The sequence below is a fragment of the Alosa pseudoharengus genome, unplaced genomic scaffold (assembly GCF_046254945.1).
Source record: "Alosa pseudoharengus isolate Yale_2024_CS ecotype anadromous, Long Island Sound unplaced genomic scaffold, YU_APseudo_1.1 YU_APseudo_1.1_scf_6, whole genome shotgun sequence".
Classification (NCBI taxonomy): Eukaryota; Metazoa; Chordata; class Actinopteri; order Clupeiformes; family Clupeidae; genus Alosa; species Alosa pseudoharengus.
The window spans coordinates 42,239,204-42,263,362 of NW_027468848.1; the positions used below are offsets into that span (position 1 = coordinate 42,239,204).

Here is a 24,159-nt window from a genome sequence, read left to right on the forward strand (position 1 = left end):
TGATCTATACTACTCGCCTCCACTTTAAGCTTGTCACCGTATGTAGCCTATTTTAAAGTGATGAATACACCCCTCCATAACATAATTAAGTCCCTTTTGATTGCTTCTGGAAGAAATTAAATCCTTTATCGACCAAAACGTCCTCAAAGCCTGCTTTGATATACTGTCAGCTGCCATTATCTGAATATCATATTTATTTAGCTGAATTTTTAGTTTTAAACCTGCTAATTAGCATTTGCGGCCTAAAACTGGCCTCCATAGGCAACATAGAATGGGTGAATTGGGTAAAAAATGTAACTCCTTGATATTCTTATGAAACTTCACTAGTTGATTATTTATGTTGAGACAAGAAGTTTTCTGAAAATATATGTTTACGGATGTAGTTTAACAATACCTCATTAATTATGCATTAATTTGCATACATTTCAATTACAGACATCTGGACATTGGATTGGAAACATTGGATGTAGTTAAGTTCAGGTTTGCCTTCAAAACTTTTTCTGGATTCAGAGCCTTAAAAGAATGGCTTGTTCAAGCGCCAGTCCTCGGTTATGCCGATTTCAGTCATCCCTTTATCTTAGAGACTGATGCAAGCCATGCAGGTTTGGGGGCAGTTCTGTCACAGGAGAAGGATGGGTTACGGCGACCAATAGCCTTTGCTAGCCGGGGCTTACAGCCAAGTGTGAGGAACATGTCAAATTATAGTGCCATGAAACTCAAACTCTTTGCAGTCAAGTGGGCAATCACAGAAAAAATTTGCGAGTATCTCCTGGGCAACAAATTCATTATGTACACCGACAACAATCCCCTCCAATACCTGCAGTTAGCTAAACTGGGCGCTCTGGAACAGCGCTGGATTTCTCAGCTTGCCCTCTTTGATTACAACATTGTCCTGGGACAGCTAATTGCAATGCTGATGCCCTTTCTAGGCTTCCCATAAGCCCCACTAACACTTTGCGATCTGTGTTACATGGCCTGGACGTCCCCCTGCCGATTGCCATAGCCAACATGCAAGCCTGGAGTGCACCTATCCAAGGCTCTTGGGTGGCAGAATCTTGTATGATGGACACCATCCCTGGTCAAACCAAAAGAGACCTGAAAGTCCTGCAAGAGACTGATCCCTGTATTTCCAGATTTTTTGTGGTTTTGGCAACAGGGACGACCACCTACCCGTAAAGACAGGAGGAATGAACCAAGGGAAGTCCAGCAGCTGATAAAGCAGTGGCCCCAGATACAGAAAGTGGATGGGACCTTGTACCGAGCGATCCAGGCTCCTCCTTTCAGGGATCCAGTGCTGCAGCATTTACTGCCCAAGGTGTGCTCACTAGCCTACACAACAACCATGGCCATCATGGGGTGGACAGGACCACAGATCTGGCCCCAGATGTGGCATGAGGTGCAAAAGTGGTGTACTGAGTGTGAGCACTGTGTGGTTGCTAAAGCAAAACAACCCAAAGCCAGAACCTTAATGGGAAATCTGTTAGCCACTAAGCCTTTGGAGATAATCGCCATTTATTCTTTTGGATCGGCTAGCAGAGGACTAGAGAATGTTCTGGTAGTCACAGATGTTTTCTCAAAGTTTACCCAGGCCTTTCCCACCCATGAGAGCTTCCACCGTAGTTTAGATTCTAACTGAGAGATGGTTCTATGTGTATGGCGTGCCAAGGAGAAGGCACTCCGAGAATGCACGCAGCTTTGAGGGGGAGCTGTTGAAACACCTGTGTGACATCTAGGGCATAACAAAGAGTAAAACCACCGCTTATCATCCAGAGGGGAAGGTCAATACGAACGTTTCAACAGGACACTTCAAGACTTACTCAGGACCCTTGGGTTACCCCCTGAAAAGAAGCATAAATGGTCCCAGTTGCTCCCTCAGTTCCTGTTCGCCTATAATACCATCATATACCAGTCCACACAGCACTCCCCATACGAGCTGATGTTCAGTCAGAAGCCACAGTCACCAGTCGACCACTTACTTGGAAATACTGGAGGTGACCACGGGAACAATCCACCGACTGATTCGGTGGTGCAACATCTAGAGTATCTGACTTCTGTCTATGCTAGTGCTAGACACTTAGAAGAGGCTGCGGCATATTGTAGGCGTGGTGGTTGTGACACCATACCGATATTTCCACCTTGCACTCTAATCTTTTGCAAGAATCTTTTTCACAGTCGCCACAAAATCCAGGATACCTGGGCGTCCACCAAGTATGAAATTGAGGAGTGTCTGGATGGAATTGGCACACACTATAAGATCAGGCTGTATGGGGAAGAGGGCCCCCATGCAACGCTCCGAACCTTTTCCCACCAGTCAAGATTCATCCAGTCTTCCAGCACTGGATGCTCCACAGCCTCGTGGGGTTATTGGGACAGAGCCAGGCCTCGGTAACCCTGCAGATGGAGACCTGTTAAGGGTAGCCATAGTCCACACCAGGACTAGTGCTTAGCATCACAGTGACCAAGATGGTGTCAACTCTAGCCATGATCAGCTGTGCCAGGCTCATTTGAAGGGCATACCCCCAGGTAACCCTGAAGTTGGAGACCAGCTAAGGGTAGCTGTAGCCATAGCTCACATCAGGACTAACAGAACAGAGCAGGCTCTACCGTTTGAAAAGTAGCCTAAGCTATTAAACAACACGCATAGCCTATGCTGCATTTCAAATAGAAAGCCCACACTTAAAACGTCCATGTTAAACAACGAACATGAGTGAGGCGGTTCAAACATGGCCAGGCCCAGGCAGACTAGCCTTAAACGTTTTTTCAGAGGCCAGACGCGATGGATGATGATAAATTGGTAACGTCTGAAGCCTCAGATGTCAGGTCAACTCCACCACCACCAGATAAAAAGCAGAAGTGTCGGGCGTATCTGTCGGAATCAGTGACATTGGAAGTGGAGTTGCGGGGGGTGCGGCCGCTCCAAGACACTGTCATTCTCCGTGTACACTGGACAGGCAAAGTGTTCTTTACCCAAAGCATACAGTAGGCCTATGCGTTCTCTGTCTATGATCTGCAGGATTAGGGCCTCCTCGACGAGGCGATTACTGGTCCGCGGATAATTTCTGGCACAATTAAACGGTATCATTGAACCGCGGCCGAAAGAAAAAGAAGCTAAACATTTCCCAGAATAAAAAACATTTCTTAATTTATTGTTATCAAATAAAGAGGCATAGCATTAGGGGGTAGTGGTGTGAGCGACTGAGCGCTCGTTCTTGTGTGTGCGCATCTGTGTAAGTTAAACAGTCACCACTGGAGATAACGTGGGTAGCAGCAACAAACAACGTACAGTAGCCTAGTCTTTTTAAAACAACGAACGAAGCGGACTCTTGCTGTCCATGAAGAGATAGGCTACTGGCTAGATCTTGTTAGGCATGTTTAAGTTAGGCTAATAAACATGTTGCATTCTATACAGCCTGATTATGTCATTCTTTAAGCTACATAGCCTGTCTCCAGTTTTCCTCAATTTGACTAATTAAGAAGGGATAATAGGATATTTGACCGGCATATCATCAAAATGTCCGGAAAACGAAACCTCTGCCGGTCACTTTGACCGGCACCATTTTTTTCTAGCGGAAACTCTGAATATAGGCCTATACATACAAATATGACAAAGTAAGCATCAGAAGCCAAAAGAAAAAAGATGATGTTAATTTTAGCCTTGACCAACTGTCAAAGGCTTATTTGGAGAGCGTACCAGATGTCCAACCCCCCACAAACAGCACCAACCACCCAGCAGCGGCACCATTTAGCACAGACACTTTGGAAGAACCAGAGCTGGACCCAAACATGGCAGCAGGTAAATATTTTCCAATCGTGCGCCCCCTGGAGGAGTTGGGTCTGGACCCTGATCCGGTTATATCCTGCCAACATTCCACTCATAATACTGCCGGACAGCATTCAAACCCCTTCCACAATCTGATTCACATGAGTTCTCTGCCAGTGTACCAGAAGTAAATGTTTCCCCCATCCCCTTCAGGCCTTGGCAGTAGATAGTTATGCTACCTAGGTGAACTTTAAAGCTAGGGATGTATGTGGAAAGGCTGACCTGCAGCGCTGGTGCACACGCCCACTCGTGGGTGGTGATCAGATACGTAGCTTCCTCTCTGGGAGAACAATGCCGGTCATTTGAATTGTTTGGCACATATGTAGTAGTAGCAATGTGTAACGCCAGACTACGCCACCCTAGGACTTGCACCCAGAGAAGTATACCTAGATTTTACCCAAATTTAGACCAAAAGCTCACAAGCTCGTTACTAACTGCAACAGAGACGTGGTTCCAATAATAAGTTATGTTTTATTTAATACAAATTGTATGTTCTCATAACAGATAGACAAGACACTTTCACTCACACCATATAGATGACAAGGGAGGGTAGAGAGACAGTGCTGAGGCTTACCAGCAGGGGGACCAGATATCACAAGTCAAGGGGGGGGGGGGGGATCCCAAATAGAACACTCACACGTGTTTACACACACACGGCAACACAAAGGCTAAGACAGCACACCTCAAGATGCACACGTGAGCACTGCACACAGTAGGGGGACACCACCACCTGGAGGATAGGACTGTCTTCCCTGCCTTGGGGCCTCAGCACCTGGAAAAAGGAGAACAGGGGGAAGGAGTAGATGGGTGAGGATTATACTCACATATGCACAAACAGACAAAAACACAACACATGTGAGCAGGTGTGGTAGGCCGACTACAAGGATCACTGGTGATCCGCAGCAGTATACTAAAAGGCCTCCCACCAATGTGTAACACAGAAAAAGGAAAATAATAAACTAATAAGAACCGGAACTAGTTATAGGCCAACTACAAGGATCACTGGTGATCCACAGCAGTATAGAGAAGGCCTCCCACCAATGTTCAACACAAAGACATGAAGATAATAAACAAATATACACACAAACTAGTTATAGGCCAGCTACAAGGATCACTGGTGATCCACAGCAGTATACAAAAGGCCTCCCACCAACGTTCAACACAAAGACATGAAAACCCCAAAAGAAAAGACAGACAGGAACAAAACAACACGAGTATGGAAGCTAAAGCTAGGAGGGTGGAGAAAAGCGTGGCAAAACAGCAGCGGTCACTAGCCCCAAACTCACGGTATCAGGAAATCAGCGGTTTCCCCTTCAAATCAGACACTCAGCTGGGCACCAGCGAGTTCTTTAGTTTGGAGGATCACCTCGACAAAACGTAATGTAAGCACTCCACCGGTACAAACCACCGAGCGGCACCAATTACTGCCAGCAACAGGTAGAAGTGCGACAAGCAGGTAGACGGGACGTAGCAGGAAGTAACAAGGAACTGACGAGGAATGAGGAACCGGGGCGTTTCCACAACAAACATCATGTTCAATTTTATACTGCGGCTATGCAAGCCCATTGGCTGTGCGTGCCTCGGTCGTTACGCAGGGCTCTGTCCATGCGTTCCACCACACATAGGTGCTTGTGGTTGTTGTCGCTGGAAGAATACGGCTTTATTCTAAGACTGGTGACTGTAGAGTGTGCTGTTGCCATTGTGCTGGCGTTTTAGCAGGCTTCCAAAAGTCGAGATGCGTTGTTGCTGTTACCCCATTGCTTCTCTCGCACGCCCGGCCTGTTGGCTGTGGATAACCCGCTGCTTTTAAAGAGAGCAAATGCACACGGTTTAGTGTTTGACCACTGTTTTCCCTTGAGTTATTTGTTTTTTGTATTAGTTTAGGCTGTGAGAGGGCCATCTGTGGTTTGTCTGTTTGGTTGTAACTTTTCTTTATTCTTTTTTTGTTTGTATTCTTTTGTTTGTTCATTTTGCCTACTGCTACTTAACTACCCATTCCATACGGGTTCTGCGCAGCCCGGTAGCACTCTGCCTATGACATTTCACAGCTGTTTCACACGTTGCCACACAGATTTATGGGTACTAGCCAGCTTTACTGCAATCTTACCAAGTGTTATTAATGTTATATTAAGATGAAAAAAACAGTTTGTTATTGTTTTTAGTATAAAGAGACTTACTTAGCGCTCTCTCGTAAGATCACTTGCTTAAACTGTACGATTTTCTTTGATAAATGTTTTTTGCAGTGTTCAAGGATACATCGATGCTGCCTTCAAAAGCGTATATCTTAGAAGGCAGGAAGAAGAGTTTTTTTTGGTTTCGAACAGCACTTGTTGTTTGTTTTTTTTTAACAGACTATGTTATTAACACCAAATATAAATCTATTACAAAACTGCCTTCCACCACACAAGTTGGTGTCACTGTTTTGCAAACTTTGACAGACGATAAAACTGTTCCTTATTTTGAATGTTTCATTTGTTTTTCTAGATTTCCTCGTTCAATGATCCAGACTTTCTGAAACAACTTGAGATGGCCATTAAATATGGCTTCCCCTTCCTCTTCCAAGATGTTGATGAATACATTGACCCAGTCATAGATAATGTTCTGGAGAAAAATGTGAAAGGAGCAGAGGGTCGTCAGGTGATTATCCTTGGTGACAAAGAAGTGGACTATGATCCCAACTTTAAGCTCTACCTTAACACCAAACTGGCCAACCCCAAGTACTCCCCTGCTGTCTTTGGAAAGGCCATGGTCATAAATTATACAGGTAGGAATATCGGTAACACTTTATTTTACGGGGTCCTTGTTCCTAACCTGGCCCTAGCCAGATGAATGTCGTTCCGCTAGCTCCGCCTAGCTTCACTCACATCCATCTGGAACCTCTTCCATTGAGAGTGATTTCTCCAACCAACTTTATGGTTTAGCCAATCAGGACGCAGGGCGGGAGTTTCATAGATGTGACATAGCGTAGAAGCGACTGTGAGACTGTTATCAGCGTCACGGGTTGGCTTCGATGAGAGTGGTTGAAGTAGCACGTCAATAGATGACGGACAAGTGGCTTATTCAATCATATGCAAGCATTTTTTGATTAGGTCCAGCCTTCTGAAACGACATTTCAATGGATCGGTTCCAGATGGATGAGTGGAGCTAGCGGAACGACATTCATCTGGCTAGGGCCAGGTTACCTTGTTCCAGTGTATCTACATAATGAAGTACAGTGTAACAACCTATGTAACAATATATAATATCAGGTATCTATGTTGTCCATACATAATGTATTATTGTGTACCTACAGATCATTAGTACATATGTGATAAGAACTGCTTATTACAATACTTTGTCAAAGTGGGCCCTCTCTTTGGCGAAGGAAAAAAAGACTATGGGGTGAAGTTTGGGACTCTTTACACCGCAACATTAAAGTGTATATCTGAAGTAAAAACAACAATTTACAGTAGTTAACAAGTTCAAACATTTGAGTTTTGAGCAAAACCATTTTTGCATTAACATGGAATGGGCTTATAGTGAAAGCTAGCACGTCAAAAAACAAATGCTATTTTATACCACTGACAATGCTCAACATATAATTATAGTGTTAAGTGTTATTAAGTAAATGTTGTGTTATTACTGATCATGTAAAGATTTTGCAGTGGCACCGCCACTGAATATATTGTGGGGGAATCAGTGCATTCCAATGTGCCAGTCTTCTGAAATTTGATAAAATTATAAAATTAATACAAATCATAATCAATGAAATTATAGAATTTCAAAGGTACTGACTGTGGACATGTTGGCAGCATCTCAACAGTAGTTCTAAGCTTAGATGTCATGCCTACTCCAACAACCATAGGCACCTCATTGCCGTGTGTGTATTCAAGACAGATCTTATAGAAATATTCATAGCTCCCTCAATACACATTTGCGTTTATTCTTATTCCTATGTAAACATTTATATTTAAAGGAGAAATCCGGCCGATTTTAACACAGAGCTCAGTTGATCATGTTCACAGAATACTGTCGATCAGAAAAAACATGAAAAAAATCTGCTGTCTGATGCGAGTGAGCCGGCTAGCGGCTAAAGCAGCCAAAGTGCTTACAAGCTAGTTTATGGGGGCATGTTCTAAACTGTACTTTTGTACCTCCTAACAGACTCAAAATGTCATGACAAGTGCTGTGCAACATGAACAGGGCCCTTACATGACACCACTCAGCATGTTCAACCCAATAATTGTGAAGGAACAGTATAAATCGACAATATAAATAAAACAGTATAAACTAGAAAAGCCTGAGACCAAGTAGATAGTTTAAAAGTTGAATGTAGATAGTGTAATGGATGTTGATAGACAGAAAGTTTAATGGATGTTGATGGGCAGATTGTTTCATCGATGTTGATAGATTAATAGTTGATAGTTGATAGTTTAATGGGTGGATGAGTGAATGGTTTGAAGAAGATGGATACTGTAGATAGACTGGATGGAAGGAATGTGCCTTATATCCTTGTAGAATTGAGAGACACAGTGAGAGTTGGCCTAGTTGAGCAGAAAGCAGTTGATTGGCTCTTTGAGGAGGCCTAGTTGAGCAGCTGGCAGTTGCTAGTGCCTCTCTCCCTTTCCATCCTGTCTGCACTGGGTTCAATCGGTTGACTGTCCAGCTGGGAGATTGAGGCTTTGTGCTAGCTAGGCTAGGCTTGGTTTTGTTTGGACATGAAGGCCTTACGGTACACTGCTGCTGTACTCTTACAATTTTGCTCCTGTAAAGCCAGCATCTACGCTGAAGCTCGCAGTGTTTGTGAAGCAGTGGGGATTTCCTATCGGAAGCCTTAAATGTATCGCGGCTCTGGTCGCATCTCCCGGAGGGCTAAAGACTGTGCCCTGTTTGCTGCCAACCAACTACACAGCACAGCACCTTGCAGTGTGCTCAAACTTTGTTCTCAACAACAAAAGAGACAGACTGTCACCTGGTGTCTCCAGCTTCGTCACACACCAACTCCCTACGCTCCGGACTGAATACCGCTGGAATTAATGCTGCTAATCTCTGACAGCGTCAGATGTTTGGTGTGCCATCCCAGCGAGCTTTGCAGCACATCCAGAGCCCTTCCGCAGTCAAAGCTGCTATAATGAATGTGAGGTCTCTTTTGAACAAGATCTTCATTCTTCAGGACAACTTTACATTCGTCAGTTGGACTTTCTATTCATCACGGACACTTGGTTTAACAACGGTAATGTCATTCCATTTGGTGAACTTTGCCCTCCTAAGTGCAGCTTCTTCAACTCCCGAAGGTCTACTTGTCGTGGAGGTGGTCTAGCAACAGTGTTTAAAGACTGTTTTAATTGTAGAATTATATCAACTGATGTTTACTCTACTTTTGAGGTTCAGCTTTTATGCTAATTCCCCTGTCCTCTGTGCATTAGTGTACTGTACAGACCACCTAAAATTGGTGCTATTTTGTATCAAGAATTCTCTGACCTTTTATCATTCATGGCCACTCATTCTGACAAATTATTGATTCTAGGGGATTTCAACATTCACATCTGTTGCCCATCAAAACCTTTCGTTCATGAGTTTTTATGTATAGTAGTATGCATCCCTGGTTTAATGATTCTACCCATTCTATTAGACAAATGTGTAGGAGAAATTAGCGAAAATAGAAAAAAGACACACTCCAAATATCTTATGATATTTTTAGAGCTTCTCTAAAGACGTACCACAACTCTGTTAAGTCAGTTAGAACAGAGTATTACTCTAATTTGATTGCCAATAATGCTCACAGGCCTAAAATATTGTTATTAGACTAAAATATTGTTATTGTTAATAACTCTATTTTAAATCCTCCTGCTGCTGTTTCCAATATCTCCCACCACTGAAAACTGTTGTTGAAACAGCATGTGAAAAAAACTACTAAGTTTGCTTGGCCAAAAAGAATGTTAATCTTCTGATTTAAAAAATTGATGCCGTTAAAATGGGTTTGCATTAATGCTGTTAATAACGCGTTTACTGACAGCACTACTCAGTAGATAATGCCACTTGTGCCCTCTTAGCACTTCTTGACCTTAGTGCAGCTTTTGACACAATTGACCATAGCATCCTTTTAAAACTGGAGGTATAAGTTGGTCTGCAAGGGGTGGTGTTGAAATGGTTCACATCATATCTGAATGATAGAACAGTCTCTCTAAGATTAGGCAATTGCTCTTCATCCATTGCTCCTATCAAATGTGTTGTTCCTCAGGGATCCATTTTAGGCCCTCTGCTATTCTCCCTATATATGCTCCCTCTTGGCTCCATCTTTAACAAAGTTCCTGCACTTTGGAAAGCCTGTTTAACTTCCTTAATGACGTAAAGAGTTGGATGGTGATGGTAATTTTGATACCACAGATTTAATAGAGACCCAGTCAGACCAATAGTATGAAAAATCAGGAACAGAGTTTATTTACAATGATGCGCATCAAGGGAGAGACAGCATGACTTCACCTAAAGATCCATCAGCTGCTCTACCTAGACAAGGAAATAGTTAGAGTTTAAGTATCCTTCCAGGCTGACGGGAGATGGCGTTGGTCGTCCCATCTCACGTGGACTACACTGAATCAAACCCTGATTAGTGGCAGCCTGGCAATCTCGAGCAGATAGCTACTGACGCAGCCATGCAGAACAGTGAAACACTGCAAAGTCATAATATTCATGCTTATCTCTAAACACAGTCACACACAGATATACACAGGGACAGTACAGATATCATACAGTCATTACATAGAATCATACTTTTAGTATCAAAGTGACCCACTAATGAGAAATGCAGAACATTAAACCACATATTGGAATATTGGACATAATGCAGAACATTAAACCATATATTGGAATATTGGACATAAAGTTCTATTCCACTTTCTCTCAGTCCCCCTTTTTCAGCCTTTATGGCTGGAACATTTAATCAAATAATGTCACTGGGAAAATGCACAAAATATAAATGATTATACACTTGTTTCATTAAAGTTAGTCAGATCCAAATAAGCAGGTACTGTACATGACTATACATGATTTAACTAATTTCTCCATAAGTCATGAAAAATAATAATAAGTTCTGAATCCAATACTCTCAATGGCTACAAATTTCTTACAATTAAATGAAAAGAAAACAGAGATAATTATTTTTGGTCCACACATTATTTTTGGTAAATTGCCACAGTGAGGACAGGTTAGGTGTTTACCTAGATTCATCATTGAATTTCAATAAGCAAGTCAGTAATAGTGTTAATGGAAGCTTTTTTTCAATTAAGAACAATAGCTAAATTAAAGCCCTGGCTCTCATATGCTGACTTAGAAACTATAATCTAGACTAGACTTCAATTAGTCCAAAATGCAGCAGCTAGGCTCCTTACTGGAACTAAGAAACATCTGCACATCTCCTGTGCTGGCCCAACTCCACTGGTTACCTGTCAAATACAGAATTAATTTTAAAGTTTTGCTTTTTGTTTTCAAAGCCCTAAATGGGACGGCACCACAGTATACTGTATCTGTGATCTTTTAAGTCCCTACTGTCCTTCTAGGCCACTAAGATCTCCCTCGCAACATCTTCTTTCAGTCCCCAATGCAATCCTAAAAGCAAAAGGTGATAAGGCTTTTTCTGTTGCTGCCACTCGACTCTGGAATAATCTATAGAAATTAAGTCCTGTACCATAGAAACTACTTTGGCCTTTAATGTCCATTAATTCTCCCCTTGTTTGTTTATTTATCATATTTCTATTTCTTTTCAGCATTATATTTGCTGCCATCTTTAACATTTTGCTCTAGGCCTATAGTAGTAGTAGTTTTAGTAACTGTGTCTTCTTTATCTACAATCATATTCAGTTTTATCATTACTATTATTTTTTGTATGCAGTTATTTTTTGTCCTCTCTAGAGGACCTTTCTAAACGGGAATATCTCCCACACCATACATACTACTGAGCTCATTCCTTTTGTTCTCTAAAGAGGACATTTAGGACTTTTAAATGGTATCAAATTTATGGAGGTGGGGTTTTGGGAACTTCCTCTTTATCTTCCTGGAAAATGGCGTCCTTAACCACATGAACATTTTAATAAAGAAAGAGGAAGTTCCCAAAACCCCACCCCCATACATTTGTTATCAATTAACGTTTTAAAATGTTCTCTAGAGAGGACAAAATGTACCTCTGGTAGTCAGGAGGATATCATTTATATTTTGTTTTATTACTGTGTTTATTTTATTTTAACTCTGTGAGCACCCTGGGTCAATTGCATTGCATTTAAGTGTGCTACAGTGCCTTGCAAAACTATTCACCCCCATGCTAAAGTTGACTAAAAAGAGGAATAAAAAAATCTCTCTCTCTCTCATCTTTTGGAAATTGATCTTAATGCCTGAGGAATGAGGAAAAATCCAACCTTTTCGGACACCAATTTTCTTTGTGAATGAATAATTTATTGTAAATAAATAAATGTTCTTCATTAAAATACAGTGTGCATAAATATTCACGCCCCTACAGTATATTAAACCTATGTTGAATTCCCATAGAGGCAGGCAGATTTTTATTTTTAGGCCAGTTATTTAATGGATCCAGGATACTATGCATCCTGATAAAGTTCCCTTGGCCTTTGGAATTGAAATAGCCCCACATCATTACATACATTTCACCAGGGACGGATTAAACAAATATGGGCCCCTGTGCACAATATCAAAAAAGGCCCCCCTTCCCCTGACCACGACGCGTGCGGGCGCGTTTGCGCATGCGCGTGCACCCAGCGCTTCTCTCTTTGCTGTCGCTGTGCAGGCTGGTGCACAATTTCACACAATGAAAATGTAGTACATTATGTCATATATTATAACTCAGGCCCACACAGAAATGAATTCCAGCAGCTGTTTTTATTATTAGGCTGTAATCTCCCTTTGCTGGCCAAACAGTCTACAGCAACATTTTTCACTAAACGGACCGGACAACAGTTGTCATATTTCTGACGGACCGGTAGCAGGGACGTTGATAGTATTTTGTGAGAGGTGGTGCTGATCATATTACGGGGGGTTCGGGGGTGTCTCCCCCGGGAAAATTTAGAAATTCTGGCTGTCAAATATACCCTTTTAACGCAGTTTGGAAGGGGCATACAAACTTTAACAGAGCAAGCAGGGCCCGTTTTCTGTCTGACTCAGGTGACGTGAACATTGGCTACCTGCATGATAAGGTTTTCACTTCACTGCTGCTTGACACTACCTTGCATGGAGACATATGTCACGTTAACAGTGGAGATGTTAGCAAAACTATGGTGTTTGGTAAATGGAGATGCAGATCATCTCCCTAATTAATTTCTTTACGCAACAGCCCACATTATGCGCTCACTCCAGCGAGACGAGTGAAATAAGTGTAGGCGTATCTGTCATCGGCATCGCCATAGGCTATTTGCTACGATATAAGCTACTGTTAGGCCTACAACAAGTCGCGATTTATTAGGCTATCCAATCGCTATGCTGTTTTTATGAACATTGCAGGAATCCACTTCATTCACCTACCCACGAGTGGGTCAGTTTCACTTTCGCAAACACGCATACACATTACACATTGAATGAGCACTCATAGCCTACCACTTCCACCTAATGTTATGCCTCTATATTTTATGAATTAAGAAGTATTTATTGATCAGGAAAACATTTAGTTTATTTTTCTTTCGGTCCGCGGTTCCATAACACCATTCAGTTGTGCCGCAAATTAACAGACAGAAGCACCGGGCATAATCTGGCCTAAATTCATGGCAATTAATCCGAGGGCCCCCATTGGCTGAGGGCCCCTGTGCACGTGCACACTTGGCACAAGCCATGATCCGTCCCTGCATTTCACCATAACTAGAGATTGGCATGGTGTTATTTCAGTTAGCCTATTAGCTAGCCTATCGCATTGAGCTCAATGAAAACAAACCAGCTTTTTCGCAGCCAGAGAGAGGTTGTTGTGTCGTGATTCGTGAAGCCTTGCGCACGCAGTTCTGCCCGAAATAGATGTCCGATAAGTGCCAAAAAAGCGTTACAATATGGCCGCCGAGTGAAGGGACTTGCCTAAAAGGACTTAACAAGTATATCAAGTATTTTTTTCTGTATTTCTAACAGATTTTTTAATGATGATCCTCTCTCTCTCTCTCTCAGTTACACTTAAAGGTCTGGAAGACCAATTACTCAGTGTGATTGTTGGTTTTGAGCGGAAGGAGCTAGAGGAGCAGCGTGAACGGTTGATTCAGGAGACTAGTGAGAACAAACGCCTTCTGAAAGATTTGGAGGATTCACTGCTAAGAGAATTAGCTACCTCCACTGGAAATATGCTTGATAATGTGGAGCTTGTCCACACATTGGAAGAGACCAAATCCAAAGCCAGTGAGGTGAGTAGATGCACATGCACTGCAGAAATGAGAAATTCTCGTAATTATTCAAAGTTCCAAACAGATAAATTGAAATGCTGTTCTTCATAGCCGGTGACAACCAATCAACTAATGACATAAAGTTGCGCTTTGTGCTGTTAAAGGGAATGACAGATGTCATTCTCATTGGTTTCAATGATGTTACGCCCAAAACACCCATGACTGATTAAGAAACCTAGGAACGCCTTGTTGCGCCGGACGTTTGATAATGAAAACACTCCCAATGTGGACTGGACATCCTACTAAATTTAAATAAGCTTTTGACTAGTGACTATTTGCTTTAGACTGTCACAATAGGGCCAATGATATAGAACACAAATAATTTTGTAGAAACATACATCATCATATGAGATCTGCCACTATGTGACTCAAAAATAGTCTTTGTTAGCATAAGTGACATGTCGCTCTGTCTGCCCTCGTTGTCTAGCTGTGTGCCATCCTGAAACATCTTTAAATTCAGGACCATTAGCCTATCGCTCATTTCAATTTGGGGCCAAGTCTCAAATCCAAAGTAGCCTGGGCTATTTGAAGAGTCAGTTTATTGCACATAATTTTTACGTCATTTTGAATAGCCACTGCATAGGCCTACCCATGTTTGACATCATTTTTACGTCATTTTGAATAGCCACTGCATAGGCCTACCCGTGTTTGTTGGCGTGTAAAATCCACGGAATCATTTCATGCAAGCAAACTGCATACAGGGAGACATGATAATCATCCAAAACATCTTGAATCAGGACCCGTTCTCTGTCTTGATTCAGTGCTGACAAAACTCAGCTTACCCTCTCTGTTTCTGGTCCTGCGCTGGTCCACGCTGGGCCATGTCAACCCATCCCATAACCACTCATTTCATGTATAGCGCCACCTAGTTAAAAATGAAAAAGCAAAAATGAGATTGACTTCTGACCAGGTTTCTCTTGGTCAGTGGCGTAATGCATTTTAGGTAGTGTACGATAGCGAGTTTTAGATAATGCGCCAGACCACTCCCTAGGTTGTTAATTACCACACCCCTAGGCGCATTGTTTAAAAAATAGATGTGCAAAATATGAAAATAAACTTTGCGCCGGGTGGAAAACGAGTTTTCCGCCCTGCGCCAGGGTGGAAAATAGGGTCCATAGATAGATTGAAACCTTTCAAAGCCATTTAAATTGATTGATTGATTAATTCATGAAGCTGAAGACAATAATGCGCTATAAACTCTTTCCAATATATATGCTAGGAAAACTATTACAACATTGTCAGGTCATTGAGGCAACAGAGTATTCAAATTGAAAGCACAACTAATTAAAATCAACCTACTTAACTATCAGATTAGCTAATAACTCATTACATTCAGCAAATAATGGTTTGTCATTGTTAGACTTGGACTGAATCTGGGGTATCTCTTGTATGTTTCTGAACCATTTTAGGTGTTTGAAAAGCTGAAGTTGGCAGAGAAGACATCTATTGATATTGACAAGCTTCGTGATGGGTACCGTCCAGCAGCAAAACGTGGTGCAATTCTTTTCTTTGTGTTGGCAGAGATGGCTTTGGTTAACAGTATGTACCAGTACTCCCTTGCCTCTTTCTTGGAGGTGTTTGATCTTTCACTTCGCAAGTCACTGCCTGATTCAGTCTTACCCAAGAGGTTGAAGAACATAATGGACACCCTCACTTACAATGTCTACAATTATGGATGTACAGGTTAGTTGGGGTTGAGGGTTACTACAGTGGAAACTGCTCCACTTTTGTTGAGCTGCATTTCCTGTTGAACCCAAACAAATTACTTTTTTCCCCACATTCTAAAGCTTTTAAAGCATATAAACCCCCATAGTACTTTCCTCCTTACTTTACATTACAGGTCAAAAGTTTGGGGTCACTTAGAAATGTCCATTCCACTCCATTATAGACAGAATGCCAACTGAGTATCAGTTGCATTGTTTTTTTGTTTTTTAAATCAGGGCAGCAGTTTTGAGATTACATTATGTGCTTACATAATTGCTAATGTCTACAATGTTTTCTCAGTTAGCCTTTTAAAATTATATCAGATTAGTAGACAGAATGTGCCTTTGGAACATTGGACAGATGGTTACTGATAATTGGCAATGTAGATATTGCATTAAAGATCAGCCATTTCTTTCTACAAACCTTTTGCAATTATGTAAGCACATAATGTAATCTGAAAACTGGCCTGATTAAAAAAAAAATGGTATTTTGTATTCTGTCTATAATGGAATGGATTGGACATTTCTAAGTAACCCTAAACTTTTGACCGGTATTGTATATCGTATATCTCAAGTTTTCCCACTTGTTTTTTTTAACTCACCTGTCCTTTTTTAACTCACCTGTCCTTCAGGTCTGTTTGAAAGACACAAGTTACTCTTCTCCTTCAACTTGACCATTAAGATTGAGCAAGCAGAGGGCAGAGCTCCTCAAGAAGAATTAGAGTTCTTCCTTAAAGGTCAGTGCCTCTTTACAATATCATATCAGAAGACACATTAACCTAATGGCTGCCATGATAATAGATCTGTTATCAATTATTTAATATTTTGATATGAAGATAAAATAAATGTTTTGTTTGCCCATGTTCAGGCAATCTCTCACTAGAAAAGAGCAAACGGAAGAAGCCTTGTGCTTGGTTGCCTGATCAAGGTTGGGAAGATATTGTGAGACTGGCTGAGCTTTTCCCTGCTACATTTGGCAGCTTAATGGACGACATAGAGAACAATCCCTCGGATTGGAAAGCTGTGAGTAATGCACTGCAAAAACTGCTTATCTAATAAAATCTTAACCAAGTGTTATTAACCCAGGGTTCCCACGGGTCATGGAATTTCTGGAATATCATGGAAATTTGATAAAGTCTATTTCATACATGAAAAGTCAGGGAATTTTATCATTTGTGGGGCAAAATCATGGAATATCAAGGAATTTTGTTATAGCAGTTTAAAATGTATTTACCAAAACGTTATGCAAACATATGTCCATGCAGAATTGGTGTATATCTGCACTGCAAAAACTGCTTAATCTAATAAAATCTAACAAAGATTATTAATCTTATGTCAAGATAAAAAACATAGTTTGTATTGTTTTCAGTATAAAGAGACTTACCTAGGGCTTTCTCGTGAAATCATTCGACCTAATTTAAGAAAAGTTTGACTTATTTTAAGACATCTGATCCTGAAAACAAGCAAATTTTTCTGCCAGTGTGTTAAGTAAACTTGTCTTGATAAGACTCCTTAAAATAAGTCAAAGTCTTCTGAAATTAAGTTAAAATTATCTTTCGAGAGAGCGCTAGGTAAGTCTTTTACTACTAAAAACAACATCAAATAGATTTCTCACACAATTGACAACAGATAAAAAAAAAATTGCAGTGTAAACTTTTGTGTATAAATGTATATACAGTTAGGAACAAAATCATTCATACCTAGGGTTGGGCACCGAAACACGGTCCTAATATGGCACCGGTGCCGACACAAACGGTAGTAACTGCATCGAATAACAACGTGGATTTCGGTGCCTCATTTCGGTGCTTAAATAGCGTTTTTAATTATTTTTTTTTTTTTATACAAGGCATCACTGCATGTCATGCGCCATCTCTAACGTCTTGCTCTGATAGCAACATATCCAGATACAGTTAGCTAACATATGATAAACACTGGATGTATAAACCAGAGGGGTGCACCACATAGACGAGTGGACAGTCTTTGACGTGAGCCCAAGTAGCTTACTTTAAAGCGATATCGCAAGCTCCTGTCAAAATCTAGCAGTGGGCCTAACTACACACAAGCAAAAGGCTATGAAACAACATCAACAGTAGGCTAGCCTATACATTACACAATATCCTTGCTAATGTGCTAACTGACATTTATTACAGTGCATGAAAATGCACTGTACTGTTCTTCCTAGGCAACTTCTTCTTATTACAGTGCATGAAAATGCACTGTACTGTTATTCCAAGGCATTTTTACAGTGCATGAAAATGCACTGTACTGTTATTCCAAGGCATTTTATTATTATTACAGTGCATGAAAATGCACTGTACTGTTATTCCAAGGCATTTTATTACAGTGCATGAAAATGCACTGTACTGTTATTCCAAGGCATTTTATTACAGTGCATGAAAATGCACTGTACTGTTATTCCAAGGCATTTTATTACAGTGCATGAAAATGCACTGTACTGTTATTCCAAGGCATTTTATTATTATTATTATTACAGTGCATGAAAATGCACTGTACTGTTATTCCAAGGCATTTTATTATTACAGTGCATGAAAATGCACTGTACTGTTATTCCAAGGCATTTTATTATTATTACAGTGCATGAAAATGCACTGTACTGTTATTCCAAGGCATTTTATTACAGTGCATGAAAATGCACTGTACTGTTATTCCAAGGCATTTTATTATTATTATTACAGTGCATGAAAATGCACTGTACTGTTATTCCAAGGCATTTTATTACAGTGCATGAAAATGCACTGTACTGTTATTCCAAGGCATTTTATTATTATTATTATTATTATAGTGCATGAAAATGCACTATACTGTTCTTCCAAAATTTCTTATTACAGTGCATGAAAATGCACTGTACTGTTATTCCAAGGCATTTTATTACAGTGCATGAAAATGCACTGTACTGTTATTCCAAGGCATTTTATTATTACAGTGCATGAAAATGCACTGTACTGTTCTTCCTAGGCTTCTTATTACAGTGCATGAAAATGCACTGTACTGTTATTCCAAGGCATTTTATTATTATTCTTCTTCTAACGCACTTAATGCAGCTTCAACCGTTTAACGTAGAAACTTCATTCAAACTATGTTACGTAGGTCTTACTTAGGACATGGGTGCTATGTATTTTTCATCTTTGTAACTTTTATACTTTTTAAACTATTAATTAAAAACTAATCAAAATTTCCCCATAGACTTAACATGGGCTGATGACATCACAATAGAGCCGTTAAGCAATTAGAATCCTATGGCAGGTGTTCGGGCCACCTGTTTCAACTGCCAGTCTCAGGCTTTAAGCATACAAACTGGCCCTATTAAGACTACACATCCTGTTCAACTGCTTCCTCTGCCAGAAACTGTTTCAAAATAAAAGTCCTCACTACAATATTTCACTGTTAAACAATTTAACCCTTTAAACTACTGAACTTTTTAACTGTTCAGCCATTGTAACTGTTACTTGTCATCAACTATGACTCCTACCCACTGTAGCTAGTTAGCATGGTTAGCATAGTTAGCATGCTAACATGTTAGCATGTTAGCATGCTAGTTAGCATTTTTTACAAAACTTCTAAAAATGATTAGCTAAGTTAGCTAAGTCACATGGTTAGCATAGTTAGCATGCTAGCATGTTAGCATGCTAGTTAGCATTTTTTACAAAACTGCTAAAAATGATTAGCTAAGTTAGCTAAGTCACATGGTTAGCATAGTTAGCATGCTAACATGTTAGCATGCTAGTTAGCATTTTTTACAAAACTGCTAAACATGATTAGCTAAGTTAGCTAAGTCACATGGTTAGCATAGTTAGCATGCTAACATGTTAGCATGCTAGTTAGCATTTTTAGCAAAACTGTTAAAAATGATTAGCTAAGTTAGCTAAGTAAAATGGTTAGCATAGTTAGCATGCTAGCATGTTAACATGCTAGTTAGCATAGTTAGCAAAACTGCTAAAAAATGATTAGCTAGATTAGCTAAGTCACATGGTTAACATAGTTAGCATGTTAGTATTGCTAACTACTAAAAATGCATTAGCTAAGTTAACTAAGTTAAGTATTATCCACCTATTTAACCGTTCAATCATTCCAACTATATTAAACCTTATCTACCAAGCAAATCATTTAACCATATAAACTATCCACCTATTTAACTGTTCAGTCACTCCAACTATATTAAACCTCATCTACCTAGCAACCAATATAGTTTGTTTTTACTCTGTATGATATTTTACATCAGATTTTTTGCATTTTCATGCACTGTATTTCCTTCAGGAAATGCTTTTCTAGTTCTTATTATTCCTCTTCTTCTAACGCAGTTAATGCAGCTTCAACCGTTTAACGTAGAAACTTCATTCAAACATTGACGCGTAGGTCTTAATTAGGACATGTGGGCTTTGTATTTTTCAACTTTGTAACTTTTATACTTTTTAAACTATTAATTAAAAACTATCAAAATTTTCCCATTGACTTAACATTGCCCTTTATGACATCACAGCAATTAGAATCTTATGGCAGGTGTTCAGGCCAGCTGGCCCAACTGCCATTCTCAGGCTTTAAGCATACAAACTGGCCCTATTAAGACTACACATCCTGTTCAACTGCTTCCTCTGCCAAAAACTGTTTCAAAATAAAAGTCCTCACTACAATATTTCACTGTTAAACAATTTAACCCTTTAAACTACTGAACTTTTTAACTGTTCAGCCATTGTAACTGTTACTTGTCATCAACTATGACTCCTACCCACTGTAGCTAGTTAGCTAAGTTAGCTAAGTCACATGGTTAGCATAGTTAGCATGCTAGCATGTTAGCATGCTAGTTAGCATTTTTAACAAAACTGCTAAAAATGATTAGCTCAGTTAGCTAAGTCACATGGTTAGCATAGTTAGCATGCTAGCATGTTAGCATGCTAGTTAGCATTTTTTTCAAAACTGCTAAAAATGATTAGCTAAGTTAGCTAAGTCACATGGTTAGCATAGTTAGCATGCTAGCATGTTAGCATGCTAGTTAGCATTTTTAGCAAAACTGCTAAAAATGATTAGCTAAGTTAGCTAAGTAACATGGTTAACATAGTTAGCATGTTAGCATTGCTAACATGCTAGTTAGCATAACTACTAAAAATGAAAACATTAGCTAAGTTAACTAAGTTAAGTATTATCCACCTATTTAACCGTTTAATCATTCCAACTATATTAAACCTTATCTACCAAGCAAATCATTTAACTGTATAAACTATCCACCTATTTAACTGTTCAGTCATTCCAACTATATTAAACCTCATCTACCTAGCAACCAATATAGTTTATATAGTATATATTTTTTGCATTTTCATGCACTGTATTTCCTTCAGGAAATGCTTTTCTAGTTATTATTACAGTGCATGAAAATGCACTGTACTGTTCTTCCTAGGCTTCTTCTTATTCTTCTTCTTCTTCTAACGCATTTAATGCAGCTTCAACCGTTTAACGTAGAAACTTCATTCAAACTTTGTTACGTAGGTCTTACTTGGGATAAGAGTGCTATGTATTTTTCATCTTTGTAACTTTTATACTTTTTAAACTATTAATTAAAAACTATCAAAATTTCCCCATTGACTTAACATTAGATTATGACATCACAATACGGCCGTTAAGCAATTAGAATCCTATGGCAGGTGTTTCGGCCACCTGTTTCAACTGCCAGTCTCAGGCTTTAAGCATACAAACTGGCCCTATTAAGACTACACATCCTGTTCAACTACTTCCTCTGCCAAAAACTGTTTCAAAATTAAAGTCCTTACTACAATATTTCACTGTTAAACAATTTAACCCTTTAAACTACTGAACTTTTTAACTGTTCAGCCATTGTAACTGTTACTTGTCATCAACTATGACTCCTACCCACTGTAGCTAGTTAGCTAAGTTAGCTAAGTAACTTGGTTAGCATAGTTAGCATGCTAGCATGTTAGCATGCTAGTTAGCATGCTAGTTAGCATTTTTAGCAAAACTGCTAAAAAGGATTAGCTAAGTTAGCTAAGTCACATGGTTAGCATAGTTAGCATGCTAGCATGTTAGCATGCTAGTTAGCATTTTTAGCAAAACTGCTAAAAATGATTAGCTAAGTTAGCTAAGTCACATGGTTAGCATAGTTAGCATGCTACCATATTAGCATGCTAGTTAGCATTTTTAGCAAAACTGCTAAAAATGATTAGCTAAGTTAGCTAAGTCACATGGTTAGCATAGTTAGCATGCTAGCATGTTAGCATGCTAGTTGCTAAAAATGATTAGCTAAGTTAGCTAAGTCACATGGTTAGCATAGTTAGCATGCTAGCATGCTAGTTAGCATTTTAAACAAAACTGCTAAAAATGATTAGCTAAGTTAGCTAAGTAACATGGTTACCATAGTTAACATGCTAGTTAGCATAACTACTAAATATGAAAACATTAGCTAAGTTAACTAAGTTAAGTAATTTGGTTAACATTATTATATTTGATAACATAGTTAGCATAACTGCTAGCAAACATTAGAGCCATTCCAACTGTCAGTTATCGTCAATTATCTACCTAAATAATTTAACCATTTAAATTATCCACCTATTTAACCATTCAATCATTCCAACTATATTAAACCTTATCTACCAAGTAAATCATTTAACTATATAAACTATCCACCTATTTAACTGTTCAGTCATTCCAACTATATTAAACCTCATCTACCTAGCAACCAATATAGTTTGTTTTTACTCTGTATGATATTTTACATCATATTTTTTGCATTTTCATGCACTGTATTTCCTTCAGGAAATGCTTTTCTAGTTATTATTCTTCTTCTAACGCACTTAATGCAGCTTCAACCGTTTAACGTAGAAACTTCATTCAAACTATGTTACGTAGGTCTTACTTAGGACATGTGAGCTTTGTATTTTTCAACTTTGTAACTTTTATACTTTTTAAACTATTAATTAAAAACGAATCAAAATTTCCCCATTGACTTAACATTATGATTATGACATCACAATACGGCCGTTAAACAATTAGAATCCTACGGCAGGTGTTCGGGCCACCTGTTTCAACTGCCAGTCTCAGGCTTTAAGCATACAAACTGGCCCTATTAAGACTACACATCCTGTCCAACTGCTTCCTCTGCCAAAAACCGTTTCAAAATAAAAGTCCTCACTACAATATTTCACTGTTAAACAATTTAACCCTTTAAACTACTGAACTTTTTAACTGTTCAGCCATTGTAACTGTTACTTGTCATCAACTATGACTCCTACCCACTGTAGCTAGTTAGCATGGTTAGCATAGTTAGCATGCTAGCATGTTAGCATGCTAGTTAGCATTTTTTACAAAACTGCTAAAAATGATTAGCTAAGTTAGCTAAGTCACATGGTTAGCATAGTTAGCATGCTAACATGTTAGCATGCTAGTTAGCATTTTTTACAAAACTGCTAAAAATGATTAGCTAAGTTAGCTAAGTCACATGGTTAGCATAGTTAGCATGCTAGCATGTTAGCATGCTAGTTAGCATTTTTTACAAAACTGCTAAAAATGATTAGCTAAGTTAGCTAAGTCACATGGTTAGCATAGTTAGCATGCTAGCATGTTAGCATGCTAGTTAGCATTTTTTACAAAACTGCTAAAAATGATTAGCTAAGTCACATGGTTAGCATAGTTAGCATGCTAGCATGTTAGCATGCTAGTTAGCATTTTTTACAAAACTGCTAAAAATGATTAGCTAAGTTAGCTAAGTCACATGGTTAGCATAGTTAGCATGTTAACATGTTAGCATGCTAGTTAGCATAGTTAGCAAAACTGCTAAAAATGATTAGCTAGATTAGCTAAGTCACATGGTTAACATAGTTAGCATGTTAGCATTGCTAACTACTAAAAATGCATTAGCTAAGTTAACTAAGTTAAGTATTGTCCACCTATTTAACCGTTCAATCATTCCAACTATATTAAACCTTATCTTCCAAGCAAATCATTTAACCATATAAACTATCCACCTATTTAACTGTTCAGTCACTCCAACTATATTAAACCTCATCTACCTAGCAACTAATATAGTTTGTTTTTACTCTGTATGATATTTTACATCATATTTTTTGCATTTTCATGCACTGTATTTCCTTCAGGAAATGCTTTTCTAGTTATTATTATTATTCTTCTTCTAACGCACTTAATGCAGCTTCAACCGTTTAACGTAGAAACTTCATTCAAACTATGTTACGTAGGTCTTACTTAGGACATGTGAGCT

The 24,159-nt window shown here is 39.3% G+C and overlaps 1 protein-coding gene across 1 annotated transcript in view; it reads left to right on the plus strand.

Annotated features, from left to right (window-relative positions):
• The window catches only part of dnah10 (dynein axonemal heavy chain 10), a 394,370-nt gene that overhangs the window by 316,274 nt on the left and 53,937 nt on the right, over nucleotides 1–24,159 (plus strand). Inside the window, exons 62-66 of the mRNA XM_076271417.1 lie at nucleotides 6,305–6,584; nucleotides 13,949–14,178; nucleotides 15,627–15,900; nucleotides 16,553–16,657; nucleotides 16,789–16,943. Coding sequence (XP_076127532.1) covers nucleotides 6,305–6,584; nucleotides 13,949–14,178; nucleotides 15,627–15,900; nucleotides 16,553–16,657; nucleotides 16,789–16,943 — 1,044 coding nt within the window. The remainder of the gene's footprint in view (nucleotides 1–6,304; nucleotides 6,585–13,948; nucleotides 14,179–15,626; nucleotides 15,901–16,552; nucleotides 16,658–16,788; nucleotides 16,944–24,159) is intronic.